General features: G+C 40.6%; 2 protein-coding genes across 7 annotated transcripts in view; one reads left to right on the top strand and one right to left on the bottom strand.

The window, feature by feature from the left end:
• Window positions 1–976: 976 nt before the first annotated feature.
• Window positions 977–14,337, bottom strand: FAM45A (family with sequence similarity 45 member A). Of its 5 annotated transcripts, XM_026068421.1 has the most exons (10): window positions 13,968–14,145; window positions 11,276–11,416; window positions 9,924–10,120; window positions 8,533–8,612; window positions 7,308–7,456; window positions 6,979–7,090; window positions 6,528–6,628; window positions 5,211–5,318; window positions 4,100–4,194; window positions 977–3,405 (listed from the first exon to the last, which is right to left on the bottom strand). In XM_026068421.1, the coding sequence occupies exons 2-10, from the start codon at window positions 11,367–11,369 to the stop codon at window positions 3,229–3,231; spliced, it is 1,113 nt and encodes a 370-aa protein (XP_025924206.1). In that variant the 5' UTR covers window positions 11,370–11,416; window positions 13,968–14,145; the 3' UTR covers window positions 977–3,228. The 5 variants fall into 5 exon arrangements, 4 of the variants coding, with proteins under 4 accessions (XP_025924206.1, XP_025924180.1, XP_025924188.1 ...); XM_026068395.1 differs by having other exon boundaries at window positions 11,276–14,322; XM_026068403.1 differs by lacking the exons at window positions 11,276–11,416; window positions 13,968–14,145 and adding an exon at window positions 10,903–11,012.
• Window positions 14,338–14,426: 89 nt separating this feature from the next.
• Window positions 14,427–14,676, top strand: part of EIF3A (eukaryotic translation initiation factor 3 subunit A) — a 36,096-nt gene continuing 35,846 nt past the window's right edge. Inside the window, exon 1 of one of the 2 annotated variants that reach the window (XM_026068367.1) lies at window positions 14,427–14,581. In XM_026068367.1, the coding sequence (XP_025924152.1) occupies window positions 14,533–14,581 (49 nt within the window). In that variant the 5' untranslated portion in view covers window positions 14,427–14,532. The remainder of the gene's footprint in view (window positions 14,582–14,676) is intronic. The other variant, XM_026068375.1, reaches the window with a different exon arrangement.

Below are 14,676 nucleotides of genomic sequence, written 5' to 3'. Positions count from 1 at the left end.
GAAGAACCCAGTAATTTTAAGATGGAGACTGCCAGACATCCTGCCTCGCTTGTTTTCACATTGCTCAGCATTATATTGCTCTCATTCGGAACATGCCCCCTCCCCCCTTTGCCTGCAGAGGCAACAAGGCCAGCTCACACCAGGAACTAAAACCCCAAGGATGACAGCATTAGCAGCAATGTATAGTTAGCCTGAAGGGACTAGTCTGTTTATACAGCAAAATTACAACATGAGGGACTGACTGTTTATCCTGCTTCCCTGCTGCAAGATTCTCCATTGTTCGCTATCTACCTTCCCATTTCTGCAAATGTAGTACCATAGGCAACGAGCAAGGAGGAGGGCTAGGAGAAGTATCTTTTCCTCAACTGAAACAGGCTGGAAAGAAGGCACTGAGTTAGTTTAGGTGCTGTGTGCCTTTTGGAGTCTTACTAGGTCAGCATGAACTGTCATCTGTCATTTCATATTTAATCAACAACAGAAAGGCAATAAGATGAAAAGGTATGAATGACAGCTTGCATCGCCTTTGCTGCTAGGAGGAAGAAGAGAAGATGTCATCTGAGTTTGCACAACCAACAGCTGTACACACAAAAAATGGCTGCTGGTACATTGAAGATAGGAAGAGGAAGTGGGAAATAACCCGAAATCTTTCCCTGTCCTGATCTTCCAGATTTTTCTCTTATTCTAATACCTTTTTGAGATGAAAGTGTCAGAAGTCATTATGAAAATGCAAGAACATTAGAACAATCCTTTGAAAGTATTGAAGCTGAGGGAGGCTGATGTTTCTTTCACTGTACGTACAAGATAGCACAGATGGCAAAATTGTTTGAACTTGTGAAGCAATATGTTTCCAACCTAACTATCAAGCTGTAGGTTACTTTCAGATCCCAGTATTGCAAAACATAAGATCTAGTCCTGTGACTCAGTGGCCACAACTACTCAAGGAAAAAAAAAAAAAAAAAAACCATGAATTAAAGGGTAGGCTGTTCAGGATTTTTTTTTTAATAGGCGTAAGCATGCTATGAGTCCAGTTACTTAAGTGCAAAATTATATTTCATTTGTTTTCAAACAAATGTTAGAATACAAGATCTAACACAACACTGAAATTTTCAACTTAAAAGATTCCAAAACAGACAGCAAACTAAACATTGGATGTGTAGTTTGTAACTGAGCTTCTCTGCTTTTTGTGGTTGTCTTTAACACCCGTGCTACCTTAATTACATACCTTAAGGCTTTTTGTTAAAAAGAAACTATGCGAGTTTCTTCACAGTAACCATGTGGCATTAAGACATCTGATTCAAAGCATGTTCAGGTTTTTCTTAGTGAATGACTTGTGTTTCAGTAGACTTTAGAATAGGTCCTGAACAGACCTTTCAGCATAATCTTGCAGTATTTTCTTCCTGATCATTACAAAAGTCCTGAAACAAAGACGGCAATGCTAAAGAACCATCAAGGAAAAAAAAAAAAACCGCAAACAGGGAAAAAGCTGCAGAGCACTTATAGGCAAATGAAGGCAGTTGCAGTATTTTTCTTAGAAAAAAACCAAACCCAAAAAGTACACACTTCTCTGTTCAGAATTTAAACTACCAAGTAGATGTTTAAAGTAGAATTATACACCCCTGAAAATAGGGGGTATTTTGAAGTGCTTTCATTTACTAACTGTAATAACTAGCCATCGTATACATAGTTGTCACATTCCTTATCCACATTCTAAAATAGATTTCCCTAATGTATGATACATAGCAAAAGGATGACCCTTTTCCAGCCTAATATTGCTTGTATGTAGTTAGTGATGAGCTCTAACAATTTCTGAATAGCAAACATCCAATTATTTAACAATATAAATATTGATTACTAAAGTTTTAATCATAAGTATAAAATCTCTATGTAAAACCACATGCTACAGCCTATCTGTACAAAGGCCAGGAAAAAGGTTATTTTTTCATATAACAAAGTGCTACTGCAGAATTGACTGACTTTTGTGGAAATTTCTGAAGAAATACAGGTTGTTTGGCTCAGAGTATTTCTCTACAAAGAATTTAAGGTCTTCCCAGAAGATTACAAAGCAGTTAGTTTTAGGCTGCCTAATGAAAAAAAAAATCTGTTGAGTTATGGCTATGCAACCAAACAAGTAAGTATATTTTAATTTTATCTAAATTATTTCCCAGTTTTCACTGTTACTTTGAAAGTATCCATCTACATTTATTTTATACAGAGCACCATCAGATAGTGCCTGTGTTTTAGCTCAAGCAGTTTATGAAGTCAGTGCTCTATCTGTGGTAATGGACTATTTGATCATTCCCAGTCCATTAGGTTTTAACTAATCTGATTTTGTATCAAATGGATCAGGAAGGCATGGCCAGTTATCTGGGCTTCAACTGAGTACCTTAACAGCTTCTTAAATGGCTCCGGCTGTAAAGTAGCAGTTGTCCACAACCCCCTAGGAAACCCCATTTTAAGTATAGCATTCCTGTCCTCTCCCCCCTTCATCAGAGGCATGGGATGGAGTGAAAAGGAGGGGAACTTCTAAGGCAAGAGTCCAAAAGAGGCGCTCAACTCCCACTTGAGCTTTAAAATACCTCTTCCTTTACATTATAAGGCTACCATGCCAGATTTTCCCAGACACCCTTTTTTTACACCTAAGTACTTTCAAGTAGAAAGAAGAGAACTTGTCCATTTGTTTGGGATTTCCAGATACGAGGCAGTTCAGAGCAAGAGCTGTATTTTAGAGGCTGACATATCTGGAAGCCCAGAATGAGCACACAGATCAACTATATGTTCGGTATATCCCTGCACAGAGACAAGCATGTCCAAAATGCATTGATTTTACAGCACACATACTGCAGCCTGCGTTCCAGATATCAGGAAGACAAGTCAGAGCAAAAACAGAGCTATCCAACATCTGAAACCTGCAGGACAAATGGCTGCTATAATGTCTGGCACAGCCTAGACACACAGAACCATGCTGCATGTGTATACGCCCACATTATAATATGAAATATGGGAGCCATATATACAAAGTTATAGTCAGAAAAAGACAAAGACACCAGGAATGTTCCCAAATATGCCTCCATATGTTCCAGGTCAAGCTCCGATATTCTGCATTATATCATAGTAAATATGACATTCACTCTTATACCTTTAATTTTTCCATATAAAATTTAGATATGCCAATTTGTATGGCAAAGATAGTGTTTTCATATTGGTCCATAACACTGAAGTGCATCAAAATCAGATTTTAAGCATTTGTTCAGCAGCTGCTAAATGAACAAGGAAGTTTTCTGTAGCTGGTGGAAATCGTTTTTGTTTCAGGACCTCAGAGTTAAGGGTTGGTTTTTCATTGCCATCAGAAACTTCCGTGAGTGATGCTAAAGTAGTCAAGATTTCTTTTGTCTTCAGTGAAATATCCTTGAAGAACAGAAAAACAAGCAAGCATGAATATAGTATTAAGTATTACAATGTTTTAACATCTACTTATTTTTAACATTTAAGAACAAAAAGAAAACAGTGGTAAATAACTGGTTCAAGTTAAGGAGTCCATTTATTTTAAGGAAAATTTGGAATAGCTCTTCAGTTTGCTTTTGTGCAATGTTGAATAAAGATGCAACTGAGAGAACACAGCCATTCTATGGGTCCCCATCACTGGCCTAACTGAACTCTTTGGCTAAGCTGCTCAGTTGTGAAATATCTAACAGAATCTGTTAGCTGTGGGAGGTAGTGGAAAAGCATCACTGTAAAAATCAGACTTTATAGCTGAGAAGCCCTATCTCAGTAGGACTTTTTCCAAGGTATTGACAATACTATAACAAGGTATTGAGCAAAATACATGTGATGTAGAATAAAACTGGGAAACTAATTTTACGGGAAGTCTTAAATTCGAGACAATTCCTGAAATTTCTTCAGTAATGTGATTACCCAAGAGATAATATAAACCTAATATGTTATCCTTAAAAACTATATGAAGAATAAAAATGCTCATTTGTAATAGGGCAGAGATTAGGAGAAATCAACTGATCTAAGGGACAATATTCCTTATGCTTCCTCCCCCCGCTTAAGTTTTACTGACAAAAGTAATTTAAGTAGATAAAAAAAAAAAATTGACCTTAATGACTTGGCTGTCTGATTTATCTGGATCTTCTGCAGACTGAACAATTAGTTGTCCTATTTCTTTGTGAAGTTTTCCCATTGTCATTGCCTCTGAGTAGGAAAAAAAAAAAACAAAAAACACAACACACACACACACACGTTCATACTTATACATCTATCTTTATTTCGAATATAGAGAACCTAATATTTAAAACCTGTAGCATCTTTCTTCCAAGAACAGGGTACTCATTTTTATGAGAAAATACCCCTAACTCATCTACTTTCCTTAATGAAGTTCTTTGAAACTATTCCCTTAAGGGATTAAGGCTGCTTGTCTTACTGACTGCTATGGATGAAGTTGCTAATTTGACATTCTTACATATTCTCAATCTTTATTGTTCATGTTGGGCTAAAGCCAATATTTGAAATAATAGAAAATGATTTAACTTCTTGCAGTGGCAATATATAACTGGTTTATAGCCAGAATCCAGAAGCTATGCCAAAATGTGTTCCATAGAGGTCTTTGCATAAAAGAGAAATGAAGATTAACAAAAATGAAGCTTTTTTAAAAGCTGCAAAATGACTATTCTTGTGATATCTAGAAATGCACATGAATAACAAGCCAAAACAAGGAGCATCTGCATTTGATATTCGCAAAGGCTAGTAACCTGACATATGAACAGCCATGCTAGCGCAGGCCAACAGTCAATCTCACAGTCTACCTCTAAAGTGGCCCTAAGCAGATACCCAAGGAACAGCAAGAACAAGACAAGTACATACAAGATTTCCCTTCAAGTAGTCTCCAAGTACTGTTAGTGAAATGCTTTTCCTCAAGATTCCCATGATATCTATGCATTCAGTAGTCCTCAGCTGAATGTCTATTCCATGTAACAGTTTAATGTGGATGTTTTGAAATCTCAGTCGTGCATTTACTGGAAGTCAAGGCAGGTCTTTCCAAATTCCAAGTGTCACCAGTCTTTCAAAGTCTCAATAAAATTGAAAGACAGAAGCTTACCACTTGCCTTTTCAGAACCAGGTTCAAGATTGTTCAACTTAGGGCAAGTTTCAGTACTTACTATAACTCTAGAATAAACACCCCCAAATCCTAAACATTAAAGGCAACCAACCTTTCACTCCAGGGGAAATAGTGATCTCGCTATCCGCCAAATTCACATACACATCGTAGAGGTCCTGTCTACTGCTAACTTCAGAATCTGTAAATCCAGCAACGTAACCTGGAGAGCAGAGTTTTGGCAAGATTATCAGGCAACAACAAAATTTTCATAGTCAAAAAAGGCAAAACAAAACCAAGAGATCGTGGAAAACTACAGTCCTAAAGGCTGTTTTTAGAGTATTTGACTGAACACAAACTGTATCCAAGAGGTTACTGTCTTGATATCATCAGACATTTGATGAGAAACTCTTTACCTCTCTTTAACAAAATTCCTTATCTCTGAGGAGCTTAAAAACCAGCTTCTAAAGTTGCTTTGAACATCAAAGAATCCCTAACACTATATATAAAATAAAAAGATTATCACTTCAAAATTTTAAACACTCTTGCCACTTAAACTATACATTTGCAAGTAAATAATCTAACAAACTTCTTTTTAAAAAGAAGTGCCACTCAGGAGCTCTTTGTTACTGTCGGAGTCAGTATTAGATTGACAGCAGAGTAATAATACAAGCAAATTTTCTTATCTATACCACACCAATTGAGCACATTTAGAGCAGCTTTTCTCTGTGGAAGATGTTTGATGAGCTGAAACAAGTGCTGCTGGTAATGCAGTAGCAATACTGAAGATGGGTAGCCTTCTTCCTCATTATGCTGTATAGAGAAATCTCTTATTTGACACATTATGCTTCACGCTGACCTTTGCATAAATGCAGAAAGAGGCCCTTGGTTATGTGTTAAATACTATATGTACACAGTGATGTCACACACAGAAATCACACTCCTATAGCTGGTCAAGTCTACCCATAATTAGGAGCTAAAGACTTCACTGACAGCAGTCAGAACAAAAATTTCGCACTTCAGAGTTAGAAACGGAAAAAAATCCTAAAAACAACATTACTAACCATGTAAAAGTTGAAAACAAGTAGCTTATCTAAAGTGAGATGCTTCTGTATAACAGTAAGGTTTTCAATCCATCTGATCACTACAATCAAGAAGTGTCCAAGATGCTTTCCATACTGTAATAACTATATCTGCAATTAAGGGTAGACTGGTGAGAATCCACTCAGAATCACCAGATTAACTATTAATCTTCCAACATATTTTTTTAGTTTATTTGTTTTTTCTAAAGAAAAATAGGTGGTTTATTTTTAAACAATGGCATTAATGGCAAAATAACCATTTTTTCCAAAGAGTGCTGATGCAAGACATTGCATCAATTAAAAACTAAAATCAAATTTCATTTATATTTTTATGAATAAATTATCACTACCTGTGCAGGCTTTTAAGGCTTCTATTTCCTCTTCATTTAGATGTACATATGAATGAAGAATTGACCAGTCTTGTCGATGCCACGCTAACGCAGGTAAAGTCCTAGGGAAACGAAATTGGCATTTGACACATAGTAGATTTTTATCTGTACTAATTAGAAGTGTCACAGTATGAAATACACATCATAAGGAAGAACAGATATGACTGGGTCTCACTCAGCACATGTATTCACGAGCTGCATAGAGATTTCTACTATCAGTGTAAGCAGTTTATCATTCATTCTTCTGTTAAATTTCTCTCTGTGTTTTTCAATAAATTTCAACAAAGACATAAAATTAATATTGTACTATGTTTTTCACCCAAATATGGATATTTCTCTAAATGAAGGTTCAAGATTTGTTGGACTTCTGCAGGTGGACAGGGAAGTAGGGACTGAAAGAGTTATGCTGTACCTGGTGAACTCCTGGATAGCTTCTATTCTAGGATGGTATACTACAATTCTTTTCTTTAACATCAGTGCTGTATAAAGGATAACTGTTTCCATTCCAAACTGAGATACTATATCTAGGAAAGAGGGGGAAAATTATTTTATATAAGATATATATGTTGATATTTTGACTAGTTTTTGAAGAAGCTTAGTAATAATAACACTGATACTACTGTTCATACTATTTACTTGAACAATACATAAACACTGGATTGTATTTTATATGGTTGGACTCATATTGTTTCATATATCGTACAAATGAAATCAGAATACAGATTTCTGGTATTAGTTAACCTTTGATGGAACCAGCAAGGTAAGCCTTCCGAGCATCAAAATCTTTGCTGAGGAAAGATCCATTTTCTTCACTTTGGCAGATCCCCTTTGTAAGGACTGCAATGTAACTCTCCATTATTTTAACTGGAGTCCCATGCTTCATGTAGATTCTGTACAAAAAGAAAGAGTCTGGTATTTTGACTGCAACCAGTATCAACAAACACATGAAAAGACTGTGGTATCACCAATGGAATATCTTTGGGAAGAATCCTTATTTTGAACACCTGGTTGAGCTTTAAATACTAAACTAGAAGTCTTCCAACATGCACACAAGAACTTTCCATTTCAGCTATGGTACAAAGCTTTGTCACATTTGAAACTCAGCTATTGTTTTTATTTTAGAAATCCATTCTGGATTTGAAAAAAAACTATCAGTGTTAAAGTGATCCACAGCCAACCTAAGTATTAAAATATCAGTGGAACAGAACAATCTCAGTTTTTCAATACCCCACAGAACTTCTGCTCAGCTTGGCTTGATGGCCTTCCCAAGATACAATAACCTGACAATCATATCAAATTAGCTCCAAAATTTCAGGGAATGAACTTGATTTCAAGAGCCAGGACCCAACTGATTTGAAGGGAAAGCAGAGAAAGATGTAGAGGGAGATTGTGAGAATAGGGACATGAAGGAAAGTGAGCAAATGGGGTAAGGAGAAGCAGAGGGGAAGATGGTAGCCTGACTGGAAGGAGGGAGAAGACAAAGCCACAGACCTGGAGAAGCAAAAGACCCTCTTTTTCATAGAGGAAAAGTAAAAAGTTCATGGGTGTTGTGTCTAGTTCAGAGGAGTTGCAGGAGGCGTTTGTAATAGCAGTGGTGTGGAGGGATATAAGTTGCCCACCATACATACGATGACCTTTGGCTACAGAGCACTGACCTCTTCCCAAATGTTTATAATTTTTAAAAAACGTGTTCTTGAAGAAAATGCGCATATGTGGCAGAGAAAAGACCCTCATGATAAAACATACTGGGCATCTGGCATTCTTCCAACACTTATTGCATGAACTCAAGACAACCAGATCAAATCAATCACCAATCTAGAATTTATACAGTTTGTTTCACAGGTTGTAGGACAGAATTTCCAGCAGATTGTTAGACTAAATGAAAACAATATGTTGCATTAGTCTTTTGGCATGACAAGATCAAAATACATACATAGTGACATTCAAAGACAGCTTTTATACAGACCTACACAGTATCCTAGTAAAGGCTGCATATTTCTCTGGGTTGAAGTCTTTGGCTGTCAGAACAATAGAGAAGTGGGTCACCTGAGCAAGACACACACAGAAAAATACACAGCTTGTTTTATATGATCCTATATTAACAGAGGTGCTTACATTATTGAATTTACTGCAGCATTCAGACAAGATATTTCAATGTTAAAAGAAAAAAGTAAGCTGTAACGGCAGATCCAATTTATTAACTGCAGAAAAGATCTGGCTAATGGATTTCTGATGTGACTCACTTCCACCAAGTTGGATCTAGTATACTCTGTATTTCTTTAATTTACTATCTAATGAGTTGTTTTTCCTTTAATGTCATAAGACCAGTTCAAAACAGATAAAAGTGGTTCTTTTTTTCCCCACAGCAGGTAGTAAATTTCTAGAATTTGTTGCCAAAGAAGGTTGTGGAGGCACACAGTATCGACAGATTCAAAAAGAAATTAGACAAATCCATGGCTAACAGGCCCATAAACAGACATATCCTTTAACTTCCTTATTTGTGGACTGTGAATACTTGGAGAGTACGAGGCTAGAAGTCTGCAGACAATGACCAGGCTCACGTGTCCTCCTTAAATGGCGTCTCCCACTGCCATTGTCTGAGACAGCACTGGGCCACACATATCACTGATATGACCCAGAAGGGCATTTTTTACACCTTTAAGCTTCATAGGAGACATAAAATTTGAGTTAGGAAAGTCAAACAACATGCTTCTGTGGGCACATAAAATTACCAGATTATATTTCTACTTAACAGTATAACATGGAATATAAAAATTGAATAAACGTAACAGATAACTCAATGATCTTCCTCACAGGGAAAGTATAGAAGATACAAGCACATCTTCAATCTTCCAGTTATCAGTGCAGCGGAAGAGAAGGTACGTGTGCAAGTATAATTCAGCCATTTGGAAAAAAAACAAAGTTCTACAGCAATAAGAGTTCGGATGCTAAACCATTTACAGAGATTTTTTGACCAGACAAAACCAACCAATCAAAAAAACCTGTTGGACTTAAAATGCAAAGTAGTTAGAAATAATGGTGTGAGATAACCATTAATCTGTTTAAATACTCATTATCCAGTTTGGGTCCTATATATCTGAATCTCCCTACAACTCTAACCAGAATACGTCTTCGAGAAAACTGAAATATGTGGACTGGGTAAGAGTAACAGCCGGGTTGCATCCATGGGCATAAAAAAACCTTTGAATCGCTTCCCTTCCTCACAGCATTAAATGGTGAATTTAACACTGCTTAGATTACCAAAAAAAAAAAAAAAGCCAGAGAAAGCTCTACAAAAATCTTCCTTGTATGCTGCTGAAAAACAAACAGGAGGTATGATAGTGAACAAAGTCCTACCTTTTTCAAGGCTGGAGAATCTTGAACTTCCACAGTTGTGATGTAGAACCATGATCTTTTATACTGGCCAAACACAAAGGTATGAAGCAACTTATTTTCATCTGTAAGGCAGCATTTTCTCAGCAATAGATTCCTCAGTTCAGCTGTTATGGATGGATAACACCAAACCCACAAAGCATCTCCATTGGTGTCTTTTTCTATGGTGGAAAGATGTTCACTGTGAGAATGCCAAACAGCAGCAAGGAAGTAAATTGATTGGTTAATCAGATTTGTTTCCTGGAATCAGATTAAAATTCCATTTTACACTGACCCTAGACAACCAGTCATGCTGCTACTGTTTAAGCTGTATGCAGTGTTTGTGCTACGAGTTTATTTTTCAAGTGTTCATAAAAAATCCACTCTTGACCTGCCTCACGAGGTCCAAAACTGACTTGAGGAGTTTGAATACACATTTATATAAGCAAGGCCCATAGGAACCAGACCAGCATATTTACCATGCTTCCTGTTTTTCCTATTTCTGTTCTCATAGCTGAGACCTAGGAAGCCGTGAACTTAAGGCTCCGGCTGTCCTTTGCACTGTTGAGTTCTGTTACAAAGGGACCAGACCCCAATGCCCACGAGCAGATGGCCCTTGGCAGAACCGCAATACACACAACATACACGCCAGTATTTCACTCCCGCCGCGATTTTCGGTGTTTACAGGCATATTTTAAAGGAGATAGAGCGGCTTGCAGCGCGGCGAGGCCCCAGGACAGGGACAGCCCGCGCCCCGCCGCCCGGGGACTCTCCGGGGGGTTCTGCCCGGCACCCCGCTGCCCCCCGCGCTTTCGGGCGCCCCCGCGGGAACGGAAGGGAAGGGAAGGGAAGGGCTCGCCCCGCAGCGGAGCCGGGACTGCCGCCGCCCCGGGGCCAGCGGCGCCGCGGGCCGGAGAGCCCGCCGCAGAGCGCCCCAGCGCCGGGGCCCCGGCGCGGCCCTTACCGACCAGCCCCACGCCCAGCAGCAGCTGCGCCTCCGGCTCTGCCATCTTCCGCCTCCCGCCCGCGGCCCCTCACCCGGGCACGGGCCTGGCCCCAGCCCGGCCCTCCCCGCCGCCGCCGCTGCCGCTGCCGCTGCCGCCGCTGCCTTCCGCCCCCCGCAAGCCCCGCCCCGGCTCGGCCCGGCCCGGCCCGGCCCGGCCCGGCCCGGCCCGGCCCGGCACAGCACGGCCCGGCCCTGAGGGGCGGTGGCGGGGGCAGGCGGCGCCCGGTATCCCCGTCCGCGGCGGGCCCGGGCCGGGCCGCTCCGCACCGCCTCGCCCGTCCCCATCCCCCGCCGCCGACCGTCCGTCTGCCCTCGCTGGCATCGCGCTCACCCTGACCATCGCCACCGACTCCTCTTCTCTCTGCTTCTCCGGCCCTGCAGCCCGTCCCTGCAACCCTCCGTGCTATAGCTGTGACTGCTGGCATCCGCTGCGGCCCATCTCCCCTCGGCACTTTTTCAGTTACTTTCCAATCTGCTTTCAGATAGAAAATGAACCCCTCCCCAACCCTTTGTCCACTACTCTGTGTCATTACTTTATAGAATCGTTTTTTTCATCATCTACATTCTTTAGCTCTGTAAATCACAGGATATAGTTTATGTATTTTATTTATAAACTACATGCACAATACATTACAATTTATGTAATTTATTTATATGCATGTTACACAAAATAAAGTTGCATTGCTCACAGAATTTTCTTACTTTATTGTCAACCATCTAGTGCAGTTACATGCAGAAGCTGTGCCTGATTATGCTTAGTGCTGAACGAAGCACAGAAAATGCAGGCCTTGCAAATGCTTCTATAAAGTATTCATAAAGGCTTGTTTATGCTTGAAAGATAGCTTGATTAAGGCAGGGAATATTCAGAAAGCATAACAGCTATTTCTGAATAACTCCATGCATGGACATGTTTATTCGAGAATAAAAGCATCTTGCTTTATCGTTTGGATTAATCAAACTGAATATGCCTGAATACTCTATATATGAAGCACACATATTATTAACACATAAAGTGCACTAATGATACAGAGCAGCAACAGATTTGGAATAATTTGTCAGACTTCCAAAATACCCAGGAAAACTAGAGGAGTATCAGAAGAAACTGTGTAGTCCTGGGAGAGGGGCCAGAGCTGTCAAGTATCACGCCTGGCTAGGGAAAGCACCAAAGGGTAGTTGCTTAAATGATTTTCATAAAGGTACAAGCTTAAAGCATAAGGATTTAGTATGCTTATCTGCCATTTAGCAAAAGACACAAATAGTCAGACAGTAAAAGCTGCTCCTGATACAAAGTTGTCCAAGTCAGCCCTGGAGGGCTTTCAGGAATTTCAGAGAGATTCAAAGAAGTGAAGAGAGTGGGCTACATAATAGCAAATGATGGTATTAAGTAGCAATAAATACAAAGTAGCACACCTGAGATCCGCTACTAGAGGGTGTAAGGCCCCAGAACAAACACGGGCTGCTGTGACAGAGGCACAAGTGGCCTTCAGATGCTAGGATGCTGCCCATTCAGATCTGGGTAGGGTCTGTGTTCGGCACTCATCTTAAGGACTTTTAAATGAATTTTATCAGCACAAGAAAAGGACTTCTTCAGCACTGTGCATAGCTTAATGAAGATTCTACTGAATGTATAACTGTGGTTTGAAACAGAAACACCTAGGCTGTAAGAGACAGTACAGAATGCAGACTGTATTAAAATAACTTCATATAAATCAATAGTGTGCCCTCATGGAGAACGCTGTGTACAATACTGCTCAAAAAGATACCAAGGACACATGGAGAAACTCTCAAGAGAAGAGAGATTGAAAAAGATCTTTTTTTCTTTACCCCAGAATGGAGACTCATGCAATATAGTGAAAAGGGATTAGTGTGGAGCACCAGGGGTTTGAATTAAATGGATATACTGATGACTCTAAAACTTCCATAGAGTGATTGTGTCTTTTTCCTTATTTTTAATTAGTTTGCTGTTTAGCAATAAGCTAGGATTACAAGACAATATTAAAAATAATTTTCTAAATGTGTGTTGCATAATAGTTATGAAACTTTTCTGGTGGCCCTGGAAGATGGTAATTGCAAAAAGTACACAAAAAGAAACCAAACGAGACTTTTTGCTTGTATCCAGAAAGTATACAGGAAGAAATGTATTGAAACAGAAAATCAACAGACAACAATGTGCTGTCTTTAATCATCATACTTCCTCTTCATCTAATTTTGGAAAATCATACTTAATCATACTTAAAAAACTGGTGCTAGACTGTTGGGCCTGCTGAGGGTCACAGCTACAGTCATGATGTGTTATCAGTGCTCTTCTAGTGGCAAGGTCTGCATTTCTGCTGAAAGACTAAAAAGTCTTTAATGTTAAATGCCTTAAATGGAAACTCACTCTTCTGGTATTTACTAATCCAAAATACTGCATTTGTCACACATTTAATTGCTGCTGTTCTACTGAGTGTTTTTGCTGCTTGTTATAGGACTTTTGGGTATAATTCATACACTTTCATAGTTTCTGTTGTTTTTTTCCAAATGCCAAAATATAATTTTTCAGTCAGAAAACAGAGCAGTATTTTTGTAAAATATGCACTGGCAGCTATCATATGTAAACTCACACTACTACTGCATAGAAGTAAAGTTATTGGATTGCCTGAGTTCCTCTGAAATAATTTCCCACATTTTGAAGATTAAGAATAAAATTTTCATCCGATGAATGAAGACACGGACACAGAAGCAGGGCCTTTGTGCAATTTCTTAACCACCTCAGAAGTACTATTTCTGAACTGGCTGAACAGGTTGTCAAGAACAAATGCTCAGCATGTATAATGGCTTCTTTGCAAAAATAGTCTTTCACATTAAACTATTTAGTTAATTCAAAAGCTTAATTCTAAGTTAGCTTAATGGCTTCAGGGAGCTCCACAAGCCAGTTCCCTGATTTGGAGGACTGCTGCCACCATAAAAGTATATGACTGGGTCAGAAACTGTCCTTAACCAAGTGATGTGTGTGGCTTGTAACCTAATAACGTAGCATCTACCTCCCAGAAAACCTCTTGGGGACAGACTAGTGCCTCTGCGACAGGCACTCCGCTCAGGAAGTGTGACCAAATCTACCAGATTTCTTGTACTGTCACTTCTCCACGTCTGGGACGAACCAGCAGCTTCACAGATTCCCAGTGCCGCAGCACCTATCAGAGAGGACCGGCACAACACAGATGTCGGTTAGGAACCGATGGCGAAAACCAATGGCCTTAACCTTACACACCGTGCTTTACTTGCCGAAACATAGCTCACGCCGCGGAGGCTACCAGCGCTCAGGGTTTTTGGCCTGCAGCGACAGTGCGGGGCCGGGGCCCCAGACACCCGCCGCCGCCGCCTGGGCCGCCCCGGCCTCGGCCCTGGGCCCTCCGCGGCCCGCACCGCCCCTCTGCTCACGAAGGCCGCGCTGCGGGAGGGGTTTCCGCTTCCGCAGACGTCAGCGCGCGGGTCACGGGGGCGCCCTCCCTTTCCGGCCTCGCAGGCTGCCTGGCTGGGCGCACGGAGGGAGCTGCCGCCGCCGCTGCCGCCGCCGCCCTCCTGTGAGGAGACGCTGCCGCCGCCATCATGCCGGTGTATTTCCAGCGGCCCGAGAATGCCCTGAAGCGGGCGAATGGTGGGTGCGGGCGGCGCTGCGGGGGTTTCCCCTTCTTCTCACCCCCCCTATTCCATGGCGGCCAGCGTGCGCCGCTCCTCTCCTCTCCCCTCCCC

Source organism: Apteryx rowi, unplaced genomic scaffold (assembly GCF_003343035.1).
Source record: "Apteryx rowi isolate R43461 unplaced genomic scaffold, aptRow1 scaffold_1048, whole genome shotgun sequence".
NCBI lineage: Eukaryota > Metazoa > Chordata > Aves > Apterygiformes > Apterygidae > Apteryx > Apteryx rowi.
The sequence above is the reverse complement of the archived record's forward strand: the minus strand, read 5'-3'. Positions and strand labels throughout refer to the sequence as shown.